This window comes from Littorina saxatilis, linkage group LG16, assembly GCF_037325665.1.
Source record: "Littorina saxatilis isolate snail1 linkage group LG16, US_GU_Lsax_2.0, whole genome shotgun sequence".
NCBI lineage: Eukaryota > Metazoa > Mollusca > Gastropoda > Littorinimorpha > Littorinidae > Littorina > Littorina saxatilis.
Genome location: NC_090260.1, coordinates 35533070 through 35551433, shown reverse-complemented (window position 1 = coordinate 35551433; position 18364 = coordinate 35533070). Strand labels below are relative to the sequence as shown.

Below are 18364 nucleotides of genomic sequence, written 5' to 3'. Positions count from 1 at the left end.
GCGACATTTCCAGTGCGCGGCAGGATGGTACCAATGCTCTACCAGTTATGGTAGCAGCAGGACAATTGTTGCCTAGTTCATAGGTGAGATTCCCACCACCTTAATTAGCAATGTGCTATATATATGTGAGTTGGGATAAGATGTAATTTAATCGAAAATTTTAATAATAAATTTTCATTTGATTAATATACTTACCCAACTCACATTGTGAAGTCCCTCCCGCCTACCCCGCCTTTGATTCCCTAAAAATAAGAGGGCGCTTCAAGCGAATGACTAAAAGATGGCGGCGAGAGCATGCATGCGCAGTGCATGTAGGGAGGTAGCCTTGACCTGGCGGTGACACGTGACCGTCAAGGCCATTCTATTTTTAGGGTTACTTCCCCCCTTACCAGGGTGAAGCGTAGTTCAGCGTTCTAGCACTAAACTGAAGTAAATTGCTATATGTGAGTTAGGTAAGTATATTAATCAAATGAAAATTTATTATTAAAATTTTCGATTGTATACACAGTGCTTTTTCTTAGAAACTTACAAATACAATCAAGCTGAGACTTTTCAAGGACGTAGAGTGGGTGTTGGCCATGACGACTGATTCCAAGTTGTTCGCAGTGGAACGAGAATGCCAAGCGAAATGACTGCCATTATCTTCTGTAATGTAGGGGAAAATCATCAAGCTATACATAAGATAAGTTTACATGTAACATTATTTTGCTGAATGTTACATTATGTCTTGTTTACCTGCCTTCGGCTTGACCCATTACAACAAATTGTCTTGACCTCGTTCCTGTTGCAAGCTAACAGTTTGGCTTTGACCTTCAGACTAGACTAAGTGCAGTAATGAGGAGAGCCTTAGTACTGGGCAGTGTTAGCATGAATCATAATGGCTGGCCGGCATGTTCCAAAAAGCTTTTCTGTTTGGAGGAAAATGTTAAACGTCAAATGTAGTATTAGTTTGTTTATTTCCCTTGTGTTGTTTTGACTTGAAGCATGCAGCCACTTGTGATCTCAAACTATGCTGTCCCAAACACATGTAGTTGATATACAGCTTTTCTTTTATTCATTGCAGAACTGTAGGACTATAAAGCAGTCGTTCCAGTCAAAGAATAAATTGGCATCGGTAGAGTCAATTGACCATGTTAGGATTTCTTTTACCTGCATGCAAGTTGTGAACCTTTCAATGGTTGAAGTTTCTTATTCAATTTATTGCTGTCAAGGCATTTACAAAACTTTGTTGTTTCATTTTCAAAGGTTTTACAGTATAGGAGAAAAGAAACCAAGTGTTTGAGTGCAGGCTGTTGAAATTTTTTTCTGTTATGCAATGCGTACCAAACAAGGTCATTAAAAGACAAACAAAAAACATATACACATATTTGCCATTTGTTAGTGTTTGTTGAGCATTGTTAAAATGTCGATGGTTGTGACTAGTACAGCAGACTTCCACTAACTCGCGGTCTTTGGGGTCCAAAGATTTTTGATCGCGATATATCCGATTCGCGATGCAGTTTGGGGTCCAATTAAAGGGAAGAAACCGCGTTTTCTTCTGAGTCAGAGAAAAACACGGTTATTTCCCTTGTTGGTCACAAAAAGCCTGTGAGCGTCACGTTGGCATGTGTGCGTTTGCCGTGTGAGTGCATGTGTGTGTGTGCATGTATGTGTGTGCGTGTGTGTGTGTGCGCACGCACGCCTGGCATGTGGTTGTGCTACAATGTTCATGTGTATGTGTTTCTGTGTTTCTCGCAAGTGTGACGCTTCTGTTGGCAACTAAGTTTTCTTTTATCAGCAGATGACGATTTCTTTTCTTTTTTCTCCGACTCATAATGAATACATGTTGGGTTTAGCGCTGGTCTTATATTGACAACATACTATTTGACACCAACGATAGTTAGATCAGAATGATTGGTGGATTAAAATCATTGGTTGACGTTTACGTTTTTAGATGTGTCAGTTACATGGATAAGCTTTTTTTGTTTTGTTTTGCTTTGTGTGAGTCTGAGTTGACACGCGTTTTGTCTTTGGCAGAAAGCATGTAGATTTCTTCTTTGATTTTTTGCTTTTTCTGCCACCTGCTATAACGCAAGAAGCTGAAGCACTTCATGGCGCCTGTAGAAAATCCGGGGCGTCTAGCTGAGATCGCGATTAGCGGGACTCGAGTGTTAAATTGCATGCCTGACTAGATTGCAGAAGACTGAAGCGCAGTTTAAGCATTTGATTGGCACCTGTGGCCACCCGGACCGTCTAGCAGAGATCGCAATTAGCTGGACTCGAGTGTTCAACTGCACGCCTGACTGGCCATACTGACTGGTCAGACACTTAACCTCTATCAGGCATGGGAATTGTCCGCCGAAAGGCAAATTTCCACCGAATTTTTATTTTGTTCCGCCGTAAAAGCTAAAGTGTCCGCCGAAAAAATAAATGGGGGAGGCAAAAATGGTTCTGAAAACTGAATTTAATGGCAAACTTTGAGCTCAGATGACACCAAATTGCACAATTTGGGTTCTTTGGAGAACATTTTTACCGTGGGAGTATGCCCCTGGACCCCCTAGTAAGGCTAGGCGCTTTGTGCCGTCCACTTTGAGCTTACAAATGTTCAGCCTTTTTTACTTTTTTCAATTCCCATGCCTGCTCTATAGGCACGTGGCCAATTTGACGATACCGATCGTGGCATGAAAGTTCTTGACTGAGTGGGGCACGTGCGCGTGAAAGGTTTGTTTTTCTTTTGTTCGCAGGTCTCGATCAACCGGTAATGTACACAACCTGAAAACACACACACACGTAGAACACTATTTGGAGAGACTGAGGGAGAGAAAGAGAGAGAGACTGATAAGATGAAATGACAATTTACTGCATGATGAAAGGCCATCGGACCCAGAGAGAGATAGCGTGGTTATGATAGAAATTTTTTTCGTGATCTGTACTATTTTTTGGCCTTTACGTGACTAATTTTTTATTTTTTTTTAAAGGTCGGTCCTGTTTTTTGGGGGGTCCAAGAGGTCTCCGTGATATAGCCGAATTCGCGATTTAGTGGACCGCGAGTTACTGGAAGTCTGCTGTAGTAGTATTCATAGACTGCATAAGTCTGAACTTAAGTCAAGTGAACACTGATTGTTTTTCTTCCATTAATGTTGTTCAAACCCCACAAACTTTGAGTGATTTGACTGAAAACGTTTGCAATTACGAATATTAACACGACTCAGTCTGCTAGTCTGTAATAGAGCAGGCTGTCATACTCACAATGGCCGCGAAAAGGGAACCAGGTTTTTATTTTACCTCAGTTAGTTAAGATGTAAGGCATAGCAGCAAAATATATAGAACTGAATGAATAGCTCCAGAATCTGTTTTTCCTTTCGAAAACATGAAGTTTACAGCTAGGATCTACGTGTAAAATTATGTCCCACATAAGCAGTGGATTGCTTATCTGGCCAGTGCTGTACAAGAGTGTTTAAAAGGGACGAATACATGCCAGAACATGGCTTAAAATACCGGCAGTTATGGTATGATTAAACAGATTTGAGATTAACTTTTGAGTGCAAGTTTAGTATGGTTTGTCAGATTATTGATTATTTTTACCCCTAGAAACTTAACAGTTTGTTTTTCATAATATTTTCTCTTTTTTTGTTTTATTTGTTATAACTAATGTTTGCTAGGCGGGTTTACATTTTTGTGTAAGGTGAAATGCTGTGCAATTTTAAAGAATACACTATCAGAGCTGAATTCAGCTCCTTAATTAAAGGGAATTTGTCTTAAAAAAAAACAATGTCTCAAATCACCCCAAGAGCTATACAGTTCAGCTTGGGGGTAATTATTTTGTGACCACACACAAGGAATACGTAGAGGTTACATGCCGAGTCTCAGTGATTATTAAAAATAATGGTCGAAGTTAGCGGATCATGAAAAATGCGAGCTTTAGAGAGCTTTTTCATGACCGCGAACTGAGACCATTATTTTTTATAATCACTGAGACGAGGTGTGTAACCTCTTTATTCCTCCTTTCTTCAGTTATTCAAAGAAAAGAGGAGTTTTTTTGCGAAAGTTTGATCGGATCCTATTCACTCAACCAGTCAACCTGCGCAGGCGATCGATTAATGCACGGTTGTATAGTTCCGTGCAAATCATTCCATTCTGTTAACACTTCTTGTCAGTTTTTCTATTTTGGACTAAAATCAAGTACACAGAAATGCTGTTATTCTGCTGTGGCGGCAAAGGCAGATATTGTGTGTTCTGTATATGTTTTAGTATCGCTTAGGATAATGTTCTTTCGTCAAATGGGACTAGCAGACGAACTTTTGCACCCGTGTTCCAACGTTAAAAACTGTATGAGTTCAATTTTCTGGGGAAAATAGTGTATGAAACCGCTTTATGTTGTTTAAATTGATGAGATGTGTGCATTTGGTTGCGTGTGATCTGTTTATTAAATGAAATATTGTTGAAAACTGACCGTCGGATTGCAGTCTGTTGTCGAAGAAACTGAGTGAAAAGAAATTTGAAAGGGGAACTACTCTTGTCGCTAGACAAACTATGAGAGTTACTTGCCTTGGGAATTTGCTTGTGATGAACGTTTGTGCACAGCAGACCCAGATTCAGAAAACAACCAAACTCATGGATTTCATATGGAGATTCATGTGTTCAAGCCTGTAGTTGTTAATTTAAATGCGGTATGTTTGTATTGTTTGCTCCAGAGATGTATACTTCGTACATTAGAGCGTTCGGAACTTTTCAGTCGCAAAAGTAGTACCGACGCAGAACAGCTTCTCAACCCATTGCGCTATCGAAGATTCAGGCTGTTGCTGGGTCGTTATTTGTTTGGTTGCTGGGTGTTTATCGAAAAATAACTAGCTCTACAAGTTTACAGAGGTAAAGAAGCAGAGGGGGGAATAATTTAAAATAAACGTTTGAGCGCTGAGTTACTCAAATTAAGTATTTTGAGTAGGAATCCCAGACTGTAATTCTCATTGTGACGCGGCGCTATGCACGACTCCTAGTTTTTGTCCTACCTTTTGACCCTGAGCATTCCATGCGCTGTTCATGGAAATACAGATTTGAAATTGAGCGAGAGCTACAGCGTTGGTTTGGGGGGTTGAAGAGATGACAACACACACGGAGAAGGTCTTAAACTTAGTGTTTGAGCGTTCTATTTGTTAAAATCTGAATGCTGTGTTTGGTAGTGTATTCATGGCGATGGTGTGTGTGGTACTGTGATCCGTTAAAGTGCGCTGTCTCGCTCAGTACTGCCGACTTCAGCACTAGAGGTTTCTGTCGGGGTTACCCCACCCTTAGCTCCTGGTCAGGGACCTTACCTGGGAGCACAGGTAGCAGAGGTTTTAACGCGCCTCTTACCCGCGTGATGAACCCGTATGAGCACATAGGGTATTTACGAGTCAACAGTGCCACCTGTTCACCACCCCGCTCTGATAGGAACACCGCCAGTTGGTCCAGGACAGCTTATTCGTCCGGGCAAGCCCGACTTATATCGCTACAATCCCTTATATCTAAGGGACGCCCCCTATCCGCCGCCTGGGGACCCGCCGGGTTGGGGATGGTTGCCCCGCCACCTAATTGGAGATAGCCTGACCCCGGGTGTTTGGTAGTCATTGCAGACCTTGATATTCTTCAATGTACATTTTGTTGTGTCTGTTATTCGAAGTGTTCTAGCCCTGGTTGGCACAGAATTTGAGCGTTCTATTTGTTAGGTTTGACTGTAGGTTTGACTTCCTCAATCCAACGGTCTTGATCTGCTTTGACAAATAGGTATAGATGAAAACTAAATAAATAATTATGATGACCGATAGTCCGGACTCCTGACAGGAGAGCTAGGCGATGCAAACCTCGCTGATTAAACTTCATTTAATTATTTGGCATAGTTTCGGAGAAATTTTGAGCAAATCATTGCAGGTGTTTCTAAATTACATACAGCTAATGTCCTTTGAACTTTTTAAAGTCCAATTCGCCAGAAAACTCTCCAATATGGCGGCTTAGACAATATATGTTTAAGAGTTGCATAAAGAGAGAAAGTTCCTGGTTTGAAAAGGTGTTGAAGTAAACTTACCTTTCTCTTATGCCTGTCTTACACTGTGCCGAATATCCTTGCGATTATGAAAATGTTGTATTCGGCACAAAAAAAAGATGAATGGACAGGACAAATATTGAAAATTTGATGCCTTATGAATCCTTGCAAAATCATTAGCAACATGCTCCTAATATTCGCAAGGAAGGCATATTCTTCACTTTTTCGCTACATACTCGTAAGTATTTGTAAGCCATTCGTAATCATCGCAAGGTATTCGTAGCGCTTGAAAGGCATTCGCAACGATTCGTTAGGTCTTGCCATGATGAAAAGATGTGTACTGTCTGGTGGCTGGAGAACAAGTGACAAAAAGACGCGATCGCAAGAGCTTTTTTATAGCACTCGATTGCGTATGCGCTTTATTCGTAAAGTGTTTGCAAGCACTCGCAACACTCTCAAGGCCACTCGCAACATTCGTAATACATTCGCAAGAAATTCATATGAATGGATTCGTATGCATTCGCAATGATCGGCAGAAATTCGCAAGCACTCGCAACCGTTTGTAAGACATTCGCAATGATCGGTAGAAATTCGCAAGCACTCGCAACCGTTTGTAAGACATTCGCAAGGATTCATAAGGCTTTGAATAGAATATGCCTTCCTTGCGAATATTAGGAGCATGTTGCTAATGCTCGGAACAATTTACGAATGTCTTACAACCATGTTCCGATCATTATGAATTAGTGGCAAATTATATTCACAAGGGCACAGTGTAAGAGTAGCATCAAGAAGTATATGGGATTTTCATTTCTGTCAACAAGGAGTAGAACTGTAAATGTTTAGTAAACCTCAGCCTTTAACTGTTATCTGCAAGAATGAGAGTAATGTATTGGAGCATGCTGGGGTCTTGAGTTCATGCACACATGAACACTCTCTCACACACACACACACACACACACACACACACACACACACACACACACACACACACACACCTCACTCACAAACACACACTGTGGTAACAAAAACAACAACAGCTGCCATATCCAACTTGCTCTGAACGACGGTGGGCTCTGAACGACAGTGGAGATGTAGTGCTGTACTGGGGTCAAATTTAGACTCGGCACTCTTTCACAAATCAGAATGTCATACCTTTTGGTGAAGAAATGTATCTGTCATGGCAGGGAAAATAGGATTCCCCGAAAGTATTTACATCACCAGACGTTTCCGTTATTGAGATAATTATCTGCACAACACTGTAACTTGAAGAAAGAGTTTAGTACAGTGGTACAGTAAAACCTGCGAGCAAAGGACGCTCTTGGGGAGCCTTGCTACTGTCCTTTGTAGCAAGGTGTCCCTTCTTATGAATATGAATGCGCCAACATTTTTTGGGGAAAAAAACCCCAAGTCACTGATTCTTTTTTGACACTGATTATTAAAACTCAAAGTTTTGAAGCCCTCAAGATTTTTTGTTTTTGTTCAAAGAAAAGGAGAGAGAGAGAGAGAGAGAGAGAGAGAGAGAGAGAGAGAGAGAGAGAGAGAGAGAGAGAGAGAGAGAGAGAGAGAGAGAGAGAGAGAGAGAGAGAGAGAGAGAGAGAGAGAGAGAGAGAGAGAGAGAGAGAGAGAGAGAGAGAGAGAGAGAGAGAGAGAGAGAGAGAGAGAGAGAGAGAGAGAGAGAGAGAGAGAGAGAGAGAGGGGTGCAATCGGTTTCTTACAGGGCCGGACTACCGGGGGGGGGGGGGGGGGGGGGGGGGGGGGGGGGGGGGGGGGGGGGTTGCGCACCACCACCCCCCCCACCCCCCCAGCCTAAACATGTACCTCACTTATTTAAAACATTTTTTATTATTGTTTATTTTATGCCGTTTCATGCAAGGAGCGACCATTTTCCTATCCCCCCCCTGGACCACCACTGGCAAAACCCCCCCCCCCCCCCCCCTCCTCTTAGCCTAGTCCGGCCCTGTCTTATCTGAAGCAATGGGCCATTCACTGGAAGATTCTTTGATCGACCTGTTGAAAACCACTCGAAGAGTTCTTCGTTCAACTCATCATAGGTTGTTTTTCTTCTCAACACATTTTGCCGTCGATCTGGCACCGGAGTCCCACTAACTGAGAATTTGTGTTCGATCAGCTTTAAACACCAAATAAAGAAAGAAAGTATATGTTTTAGGAATCAGGAACCGACAAGGAATAAGATGACATTATTTTTAAATCGATTTCGGAAATTTAAGTTTAATCATATTTTTCATATTTTTAATTTTCAGAGCTTGTTTTATTATCCGAATGTGACATATTTATGTTTTTTGTGTCAGAAAATGATGAAGAATAAGATAAAATTGTTTTTGGATCGTTTTATAAAAAAATAATTTAATTACAATTTTCAGATTTTTAATAACCAAACTCATTAATTGATTTATAAGCCTCCAAGCTGAAATGCAATACCAACGTCCGGCCTTTGTCGAAAATTGCTTGGCCAAAATTTCAATCAATTTCATTGAAAAATGAGGGTGTGACAGTGCCGCCTCAACTTTCACAAAAAGCCGGATATGACATCATCAAATATATTTATCAACAAATGAAAAAACCGTCTGAGGATATCATTCCCAGGAACTCTCATGTAAAGTTTCATGAAGATCGGTCAACACACACACACACATGCACACACACACACACACACACACACACACACACACACACACACACACACACACACACACACACACACCACGACCCTCGTCTTGATTCCCCCTCTATGTTAAAACATTTAGTCAAAACTTGACTAAATGTAAAAAGAAAGTCCAAGACAAACCCCGCACAGCAAATCAACATAACCAGGCAGATTACACGGAAAATTTCCCGTGTATCAAACGGTCAGCCGTAAGTGTCAAGCAGGCTAAATACACGATATGCGCTTTGGATTTTTCAGTAGCACATGGTGGACTTTATTCTTATCAAATTTTTAGATGGCATGAATGCGGGTGTGCGATTCAAATTCAAATCAACGTTACTCTTAAACACCAATTGTTACTCTGAAAATTTCAAAATGCTACTCTTTGGGCTTCACAGGGGTTGGCAGCTAGGATCTTACTGTATGCATCAGACTGATGGAGTATGTTCTTCTTCTTGAAAGTCTTTGTTTCTGCTTGCTGGCACATTGGAATCATTGCAGCTTTTGCCACCATATTTGGTGTGTTGATGTAGTACAGTGGTACCTGCCATGAAAGGACACCCTTAGGACCAGTTAAAAGTGTCCCTACATTACAGGTGGCCTGTCATGACAGGTATATTTTGGTCAAGATAATAGACAAGGGGACGCCAATAGGTGTCCTTTCATGGGAGGTGTCCACTCATCAGAGGGGCCTCACATCGCAGGTACTACTGTAATAGAAGCTTCTTCAAGGAGGTCCAGTTGTGTGGTCATTCTTCAAGGAGGTCCAGTTGTGTGGTCATTCTTCAAGGAGGTCCAGTTGTTGGGTCATTGTTATGTGCAGATATCAATTTGTGCTGGCCAAAAGAGGACTTTTTTTTATTATAGGTTATTGGGGTGTTTTTTAATTATTTTTTATTGTATCCGTTTGTTTCTGTAAAATACAGATGTCAGTAGTTCTTGAAGCTTCTGAACAGTGAAGTAAAACAGGAGTTGTAAGTGTTTTAGGTAGACTATAAGTGTGTATGACTGTGTGTGCAGTGTGGTGGAAAGAACATTCGCTTTGTGGTGATGAACAACCTGCTGCCCTCTGTGGTGCAGCTACACGAGAAGTACGACATGAAGGGGTCGACGTACAAACGCAAAGCGTCGAAGCACGAGCGAGCCAAGTCTTGCCCCACACTGAAGGATCTGGACTTCATGGACTTGCACCAGGATGGGCTGCTGCTGGAGAAGGACACGTATGAGGCGCTTATCAAGACACTGCAACGCGACTGTAGGGTACGCTGCATTTTTAACACTCGCCTGCCCCTCTTTCCTCCCTTTGGACCCCCTTTTACAAAGACCAGGTTGTCATCATCCCAGAGGGATCACTCACCCCCAGCAGGTTCATCTTATTTAGCATTATCAAGGGTAAGGCTAAGGAAGACATTCAAGAGAGCAATGCTTTGTGCACTATTAAAATAAAACACCTTGAATAAAACAGCAGACTGTTGCATTTTCTCACAAAAGTATGGTTATTGTCATTTGGAGACTGACCTCTGGCTCATATATGTGTAAGTAAAAATCTGGCCAACTGTTAATAGTAAGACAGTTGATGTATGAAGACGAAAAAATGGGTGTTTGCTGTGTGTGCAGGTGCTGGAAAGTTTCAAGATTATGGACTACAGTCTGCTGATTGGTGTATATAACCTGGATGTGGCAGCCAGAGAAAAGGTCTGCTCTCCCCCTCACTCTTTCCCCTTTGCTTCCATTCATTTGAATAGTATCAGACTGTTATAAGCATCAAGCCCTAGGCTGGAGGACCATAATGATTGGTCACAACATTGTTCACGTCACTGTTATTTTTAAATTTGTTATTAATATTGATATCAAAGCGCAACTTGCCGACATTTGTGAGAAATGAGTTCAGCCCAGTCTCTCAGAAAAGTCTGGCCTTGTGCACAAAGCATAGGCATGAGAACAAATAGGTATTTGTAAAGTAAGACATGTCATGAATGTCAGGTACAGAACACATAAACTGTCAGTTTGTGTGTATGTGTGTATGTGTGTGTGTGTGTGCGTGCATGCATGAGTGTGTGTTTAATTAAATCCATTTCTTACTACATTTAGTCAAGTTTTGACTAAATGTTTTAACATAGACTGATGAGGTGTGTGTGTGTGTGTGTGTGTGTGTGTGTGTGTGTGTGTGTGTGTGTGTGTGTGTGTGTGTGTGTGTGTGTGTGTGTGTGTGTAGAGCGATTCAGAGAAAACTACTGGACCTATCTTCATGCAACTTCACATGTGATTTCCTGGGTATGATATCCCCAGACGTTTAAAAGATAAATATCTTTGATAATGTCATATCCGGCTTTCAGTGAAAGTTGAGGCTGCACTGTCACGCCCTCATTTTTTGATCAAATTGATTCAAAATGTGTACAAGCATTCTTCGACAAAGCTTGGACTATGGGATTGCATTTCAGTGTGGAAGCTTATTAATTGATTTATGAATTTGGCCATTACAAATCTGAACATTCTAATTGAAATTAAAATTGTAGCTATTGATCCAAAAATGATTTCCTCTTGGTCTTATTCTTTATCATTTTCTGATTCCCAAAACATATAGATATGTTATGTTTCGATTAAAAACAACCTCAGAAAGTTAAAAAGAATACAGAAAAGCTTTCTTATTAAGTGATGTATGCTACTGCGCTATACTGGCTTGTCACTTTCTGCACGAGCTTTCCTGCGAAGCGCTATGAGCTACTTCACTATACAGTGGCACCACTGTCTAACAACTGAAAATGTAACCAAAATGTGGTCGTTATATGGAGGGGTTGTTATATAGAGTTTTGGTTTGTTATGTCCATGTCAATGATCCTCCGTCGCGATATAACCTTGAACGGTTGAAAACGACGTTAAACACCAAATAAAGAAAGTCAATGATCCGGAATGACATGGGCGTTTAATGGATGCTGCCTGCAAAGTAATCATGTTACACTTTCATTTAACGATTATGGTAACCAGTTTACTACCCACACATAATTTTTTTGCTTGTTTAATCCAGCCACTCTCGGATTAAGGTTTGCAATAAACACACTGAGGTGGAACGAAAGCATGCTCATCGATGTCGATACCAGTTACTAATCATAGTCATAAAATACCCAGCAAAGATTTGGTTAAAAACAAAGAACAGTGTCCCAAACACGAGGTACCGAATTTATTATCCTTTGCAGACGTAAAGAACAACGGCAGTGTGTTGAAATTGATATAAAATTGTAGCGAAAAGCTTGACTCGATCCTTCAAGGGGCATAACTGCACTGCGAACTGTCAACGGAGTTGAGTGATTTAGGACACTACACTACTCACCTTCAAACTTCACTGAAGGGATTCTGTGGAGAATTAATGGATTCAAACGAATGCGTGGTTGCATATTATGTCACTCGGTCACAGATCGAGGAAAACAAAGAACAGTTCTATCTTTCGAAACCATTTTAGCTTGACAGAAAATGTGTGCATGAGCTAAATTTTATGACGTCACCACAACTTTTGTTTTTGGGGTGATGTGTGGGTCACTTTCATGACGTTTCTGTAACTTTTCGTGCGTATAAGGTACAGATCTGGCAAATGAACTTTATCTGGTCAAAATAAAATAACGACCTGAAATAGAAATGAAAAACCAATGGCTTCAGCCGTTTGCGTGCAGAAGTGATGTTGTACATGGAAAGGATATCAGCACGTTTTGCGTCCGTTTCACGTACTGACTCGACTTGCAATATGAGTTCAGTAAACCAAACTCTTGATAATTTTGGGAAAAGTCGTCATGAGTCCACTTATGGTCGGTCGTATGCCGTAATAGAGAGGGGGGGCGTAATATTGAGGTGAGAAATACTAAGAAATTGAAGGAGAAAAAATCCGTCATGGAAAATACAGTCCAGATATTGAGGAGAGGGGTCGTAATGGGAGGTACCACTGTACTGGCTTGTCACTTTCTGCGCGCTTATTTCGTGCACATGCTGAGCGCTTTCTTGGCACAAGGCCGCGGGGACCAAAGCTATAAAGGTTTGGTGAAAAAAGGAATGCAGCCTGTACATTTTATTATGTCTAGTTCGACAGATTGACTAAATGTAGTAATTTTGCTTCAAGCGACTTGTTTTGCTTTTATCAGGACTCAGAGAGTACACGTTGCTACCCAAACCAAAAAGCATTAATGTGTGTGTGTGTTTGCAGAACAATAGCCGGCAATACTCAACGACAAGTGAGAACAGTACTGCAGAAGCAGCAATGGGGCCTGGAGACGGTAAACCTCCAGGCGGTGAGCACTCTCCTCTTTCTATTCAAAGCACAGCATGGCTTCTGGCACACTTTGACTCATCAGAGCAGTCAGGAGAGTCACTGCATTCAGCTGTGGCCATAGAAGAACAAAATTAAGTGTTTAAACGTTTATTTACAACTGAATGATCTGTTGTCATGGATACCAAGGGAGGTAACTGCCAACCATGTGTTTATTATGTAAATGAGGTTGTGTCAAACTAGTCTGGCAGGGACCTATTTTTTCCACTGCTCATGATGTCAAAGTGACTGAGACCAACGTCATTCTGGGAACACTTTTGCGCTTCCCGTTTCCCCTGGAAGAATGTTGAGAACGTACACGTCACATTATACTTTCTGGAGTGAAGTTTTTTTGCTTTGATGTCAAAGATTTCACAAGGCTTTGGAAGAGATCGGGGTTCCATAAGACGCGTCTTTAATTTGGGCGCATTTTAATATTTTTAAAAAAACCGACTCGTGTAAATCTGATATGACACAGCAAGCCATGTAGTATTCTCCATGTAATATCAGATGTTTTAGGCTCGATGACAATTACCTGCCTTCCCCCAAAACCTGTTACAAGAAGTTGTGTTTTCCTCGTTCCATGCTGTAAGTAAGTTGATGTTTCAGCAGTGTCCCTGTCGAGAGGCAAGTCATTCAAGGCCAGAATAGGCCAGTACTCCACACCCATGGAATCCATTCAGGCCAATACAGACCTGACAGATAAAACCGAGGACGAGGATGTTCCGTAAGATGTGACACTGTCTCTGCCTCATCAGCCTGCTTCTCTCTTTCTTGTCAGCCTGCTTGTCTCTTTCTTGTCTGTCTGCTTCTCTCTTTCTTGTCAGCCTGCTTCTCTCTTTTTTGTCTGTCTGGTTCTCTCTTTCTTGTCAGCCTGCTTCTCTCTTTCTTGTCAGCCTGCTTCTCTCTTTCTTGTCAGCCTGCTTCTCTCTTCCTTGTCAGCCTGCTTCTCTCTTTCTTGTCAGCCTGCTTCTCTCTTTCTTGTCTGTCCACTTCTCTCTTTCTTGTCAGCCTGCTTCTCTCTTTCTTGTCTTTCTGGTTCTCTCTTTCTTGCCAGCCTGCTTCTCTCTTTCTTGTCAGCCTGCTTCTCTCTTTCTTGTCAGCCTGCTTCTCTCTTTCGTGTCAGCCTGCTTCTCTCTTTCTTGTCAGCCTGCTTCTCTCTTTCTTGTCAGCCTGCTTCTCTCTTTCTTGTCTGCTTTGGCTTACACTCCTTCGCCTGCCTTCCCTCCCCCCCCCCCCCCCCACCCCGCTCTCTTGTAGAATGTACATTGTCTTGTGCCTGTGTGTTCACATGTGGACATGTTGAAAGTGTGGGTTTTGAAATAACTACTGCAAGTCCATTAGGTCATCTGTGGCTAGGTGTGCATGTCCATTAGGTCATCTGTGGCTAGGTATGCATGTCGGAAGAGATCACAGTTTTTAAGATAAAATCCCTTGGTATTCCCATTAACACTGGAGATTTATATATATATATATATATATAGGTTATTCTGCCTTCCAGTTTGTGAAACAACTTCGTGTTATGAGTTAGAAAATGAAGGCAACAGTGTTATGGAGTGGTATAGCCCGGTTTTTAGACAATCATAAATGCCTCTACACAACTCTATAAATTTAGTATTTGTTTACAGACTTGAATGTAATCTGAATAGTTGTCCGCTACCGTAGCTTACAAGGCACAAGCGCACACTCACTCACACACGCAAAAACCTGGTGTTAATTGGATCTTGACACTGCCAAGACTAATTATTATTGTTTACAAAGCTTTTTACATCACAAAATCATTTCCGGGCTTCGACCAGTACTCTAGGCCGACAACACCGCAAGAAACTCTACAGTCCAAGACGCAGACACCTTTTGGCTCAAACAAAGCAGCTTAACAGGTAAGACGAATAGGTATTCTACTGTACGTTACCCTACTGCCATCTTTCGGCCCTCAAGATGTTGGTATGGCTGTAAGTCCTTCAGACGACTGACAAGGGTGCACCAGTCCTCACGACACCGCAACCATTGCTTGACGTAGTCCTTGATCCTTCCAGTTCGTCTCGGCGGCTAACTGTAGAACCCTGCCAGCTCTCCATGCCATGGTCATGTACACCAAGCCGCAGTTGACTGGTTCAGTTCAGCCTCCGGCGATGAAAACCCCCCAGTTGGAACACTGTAAAGTTTATAGTCCATAAGTCAACTTGTCTTTAGTTTCTTTCAGTTTCACTCGCACAATAAAAATACTCACTCGTCCAACATATTAAGCTGCATGAGCCAATATAATTATTTACACGTTAATTCCTGTTTTCTAAAGCCAAGAAAACGTTACGTAAAACCCCCACATGTTTAAGCAGTGTAGCACAATAGCTTAGGCCTACACAATAACGTTAAACACAGAAACAGTCACTCTTCTCACATCCGACAACATGACATGAAAATATAACCGGTTTCAAACATACCTCAAAAGAGTGTAAAGCCAACATTTAGTACAGTCGCCGGCCTGGCATGAATATGAAAATGGAAGATATCATGTAAGCTGATAGGGAAAGTTCGTCAGTCTTCATCCTTCTTCAGTCAGATACCTAAAACAGGAGCCCGTCTGCTAAAGTGTTACGAAAAACATGAGTCGAGCTTGGCTCCTTGACGGCGACTGATTTTACAAAGTCGTTCTTGCTATGACATTGCCAGTGAGCTGTCGTCTGCATAACTTGCACGTGAAAAACCTTGTCAGTTACACAAAGGTTCAACTGCGGTCAACGCGACGGTATGCAGCCTATAGCCCTTTCCAATGTCTGTCCATCGCTATAGTCTATTCTATTTACAACAATACACATTAGGCCAAAAATACGAGTAAACCGCTTCGTAACATCACCCCCTTTCCTCAAAAGAAAATGAATTGTTGAAAAAACGATGAAATTTTCTGAATCTCGATCAGAGATTATCCAAAAAGTCAAAAGAATTATATACAGGGGTCATGTTCAGAAGCTGTGTACAAAAAATATCATGAATGAAACTCGAGTAAGACCTTGGCCTTGCAAGAATATGCCAGTCAACACATCAAATCAAAAATCAAATCAAATCTGAAAATGTTACTGGATAAACAGGACAAACAAAACAATCATTCACACCCGTGTAAGCGCACGTGCCTTGAGATAGAAAACAATACTGCTAAAGGGTCAAACAAACAAACACGATTGGGCGCCATTTGTTATGGAGTGGTATAGTCCCTTATTGGGCGCCAGATGTTATGGAGTGGTATAGCCCGGTTTTTAGACAATCATAAATGCCTCTACACAACTCTATAAATTTAGTATTTGTTTACAGACTTGAATGTAATCTGAATAGTTGTCCGCTACCATAGCTTACAAGGCACAAGCGCACACTCACTCACACACGCAAAAACCTGGTGTTAATTGGATCTTGACACTGCCAAGACTAATTATTATTGTTTACAAAGCTTTTTACATCACAAAATCATTTCCGGGCTTCGACCAGTACTCTAGGCCGACAACACCGCAAGAAACTCTACAGTCCAAGACGCAGACACCTTTTGGCTCAAACAAAGCAGCTTAACAGGTAAGACGAATAGGTATTCTACTGTACGTTACCCTACTGCCATCTTTCGGCCCTCAAGATGTTGGTATGGCTGTAAGTCCTTCAGACGACTGACAAGGGTGCACCAGTCCTCACGACACCGCAACCATTGCTTGACGTAGTCCTTGATCCTTCCAGTTCGTCTCGGCGGCTAACTGTAGAACCCTGCCAGCTCTCCATGCCATGGTCATGTACACCAAGCCGCAGTTGACTGGTTCAGTTCAGCCTCCGGCGATGAAAACCCCCCAGTTGGAACACTGTAAAGTTTATAGTCCATAAGTCAACTTGTCTTTAGTTTCTTTCAGTTTCACTCGCACAATAAAAATACTCACTCGTCCAACATATTAAGCTGCATGAGCCAATATAATTATTTACACGTTAATTCCTGTTTTCTAAAGCCAAGAAAACGTTACGTAAAACCCCCACATGTTTAAGCAGTGTAGCACAATAGCTTAGGCCTACACAATAACGTTAAACACAGAAACAGTCACTCTTCTCACATCCGACAACATGACATGAAAATATAACCGGTTTCAAACATACCTCAAAAGAGTGTAAAGCCAACATTTAGTACAGTCGCCGGCCTGGCATGAATATGAAAATGGAAGATATCATGTAAGCTGATAGGGAAAGTTCGTCAGTCTTCATCCTTCTTCAGTCAGATACCTAAAACAGGAGCCCGTCTGCTAAAGTGTTACGAAAAACATGAGTCGAGCTTGGCTCCTTGACGGCGACTGATTTTACAAAGTCGTTCTTGCTATGACATTGCCAGTGAGCTGTCGTCTGCATAACTTGCACGTGAAAAACCTTGTCAGTTACACAAAGGTTCAACTGCGGTCAACGCGACGGTATGCAGCCTATAGCCCTTTCCAATGTCTGTCCATCGCTATAGTCTATTCTATTTACAACAATACACATTAGGCCAAAAATACGAGTAAACCGCTTCGTAACAAACAGTCCATGCTGTTTATAATGTAACCGTCTTATGCTTGAATGCCTTTTGACTGACACGTGCGTGTGTCTGTGTGCAGACCTGGTGGTATTCCAGCACGCAATGCTAAAGGGGAGCGGTTGCTGCTGTACCTTGGTATCATCGACATCCTGCAGTCTTTTCGGCTGAAGAAACGGCTGGAGCACACCATGAAGGCCATGGTCATAGATGGGGTGGGTGACAGCACAGCTATACTTCACCCTGCACACACTCAGAGATGAGATTCTTCCGCTTTTTCACAAATTGCACATCACAGCTCTTTTGTCACTGTCACATCAATCAATCAATCATCAATCAATATGAGGCTTATATTGCGCGTATTCCGTGGGTACAGTTCTAAGCGCAGGGATTTTTTTTAAATTTTTTTTTTATTTTATTTTGTTTGAAAAAAATTTTTTATGCAATTTATATTGCGCACATATTCAAGGCGCAGGGATTTATTTATGCCGTGTGAGATGGAATTTTTGTTGGAGGGAGAGTCATTCATTGTATCTGAACATTGTTTATTGATGTGCATAACAGCTAGAGAGAGTTGTACTCCAATGGTGTGTAGTCTAGCTTCTTGTCTTCTGTTGTATTTCATTCTGGCCTCAGCGGTAACCACGAATGGCCAACATTTGCTATCAGACTATTTTATGGAAACTTTCATGTGTGTTCTGCTGGTCTGAAATTCTTACCAACATTTTGTTAGGCAAGAATTGAAAACAACAAGTACAACAGTCTAAACCATTATGAACAGGGAGATATGTGTAAAAGCAGCCACAAGCACAGACCAAGACTTTGTTAGAGCAGCTTTGTACTTTGCTTGAGGTATGATCATAATGATGTTTTGCATTATTTTGA

The 18364-nt window shown here is 41.6% G+C and overlaps 1 protein-coding gene and 1 long non-coding RNA gene across 15 annotated transcripts in view; one reads left to right on the top strand and one right to left on the bottom strand.

The window, feature by feature from the left end:
• Window positions 1-18364, top strand: part of LOC138950940 (phosphatidylinositol 4-phosphate 5-kinase type-1 alpha-like) — a 136135-nt gene that overhangs the window by 49283 nt on the left and 68488 nt on the right. For 12 of the 13 annotated variants that reach the window (XR_011450883.1, XR_011450882.1, XR_011450880.1 and 9 more), the window contains exons 8-12: window positions 9684-9923; window positions 10281-10358; window positions 12853-12937; window positions 13564-13681; window positions 17562-17694. Coding sequence is in view for 4 of the 13 variants with exons in the window: in XM_070322656.1 (XP_070178757.1) it covers window positions 9684-9923; window positions 10281-10358; window positions 12853-12937; window positions 13564-13681; window positions 17562-17694 (654 nt within the window). In the remaining 9 variants the exon portion in view is untranslated. The remainder of the gene's footprint in view (window positions 1-9683; window positions 9924-10280; window positions 10359-12852; window positions 12938-13563; window positions 13682-17561; window positions 17695-18364) is intronic. The other variant, XM_070322655.1, reaches the window with a different exon arrangement.
• Window positions 14766-17397, bottom strand: LOC138950943 (uncharacterized). Of its 2 annotated transcripts, XR_011450885.1 has the most exons (3): window positions 17074-17397; window positions 15396-16787; window positions 14766-15109 (listed from the first exon to the last, which is right to left on the bottom strand). It is a non-coding gene; the product is annotated as an uncharacterized lncRNA (long non-coding RNA). The 2 variants fall into 2 exon arrangements; XR_011450884.1 differs by lacking the exon at window positions 17074-17397 and having other exon boundaries at window positions 15396-17063.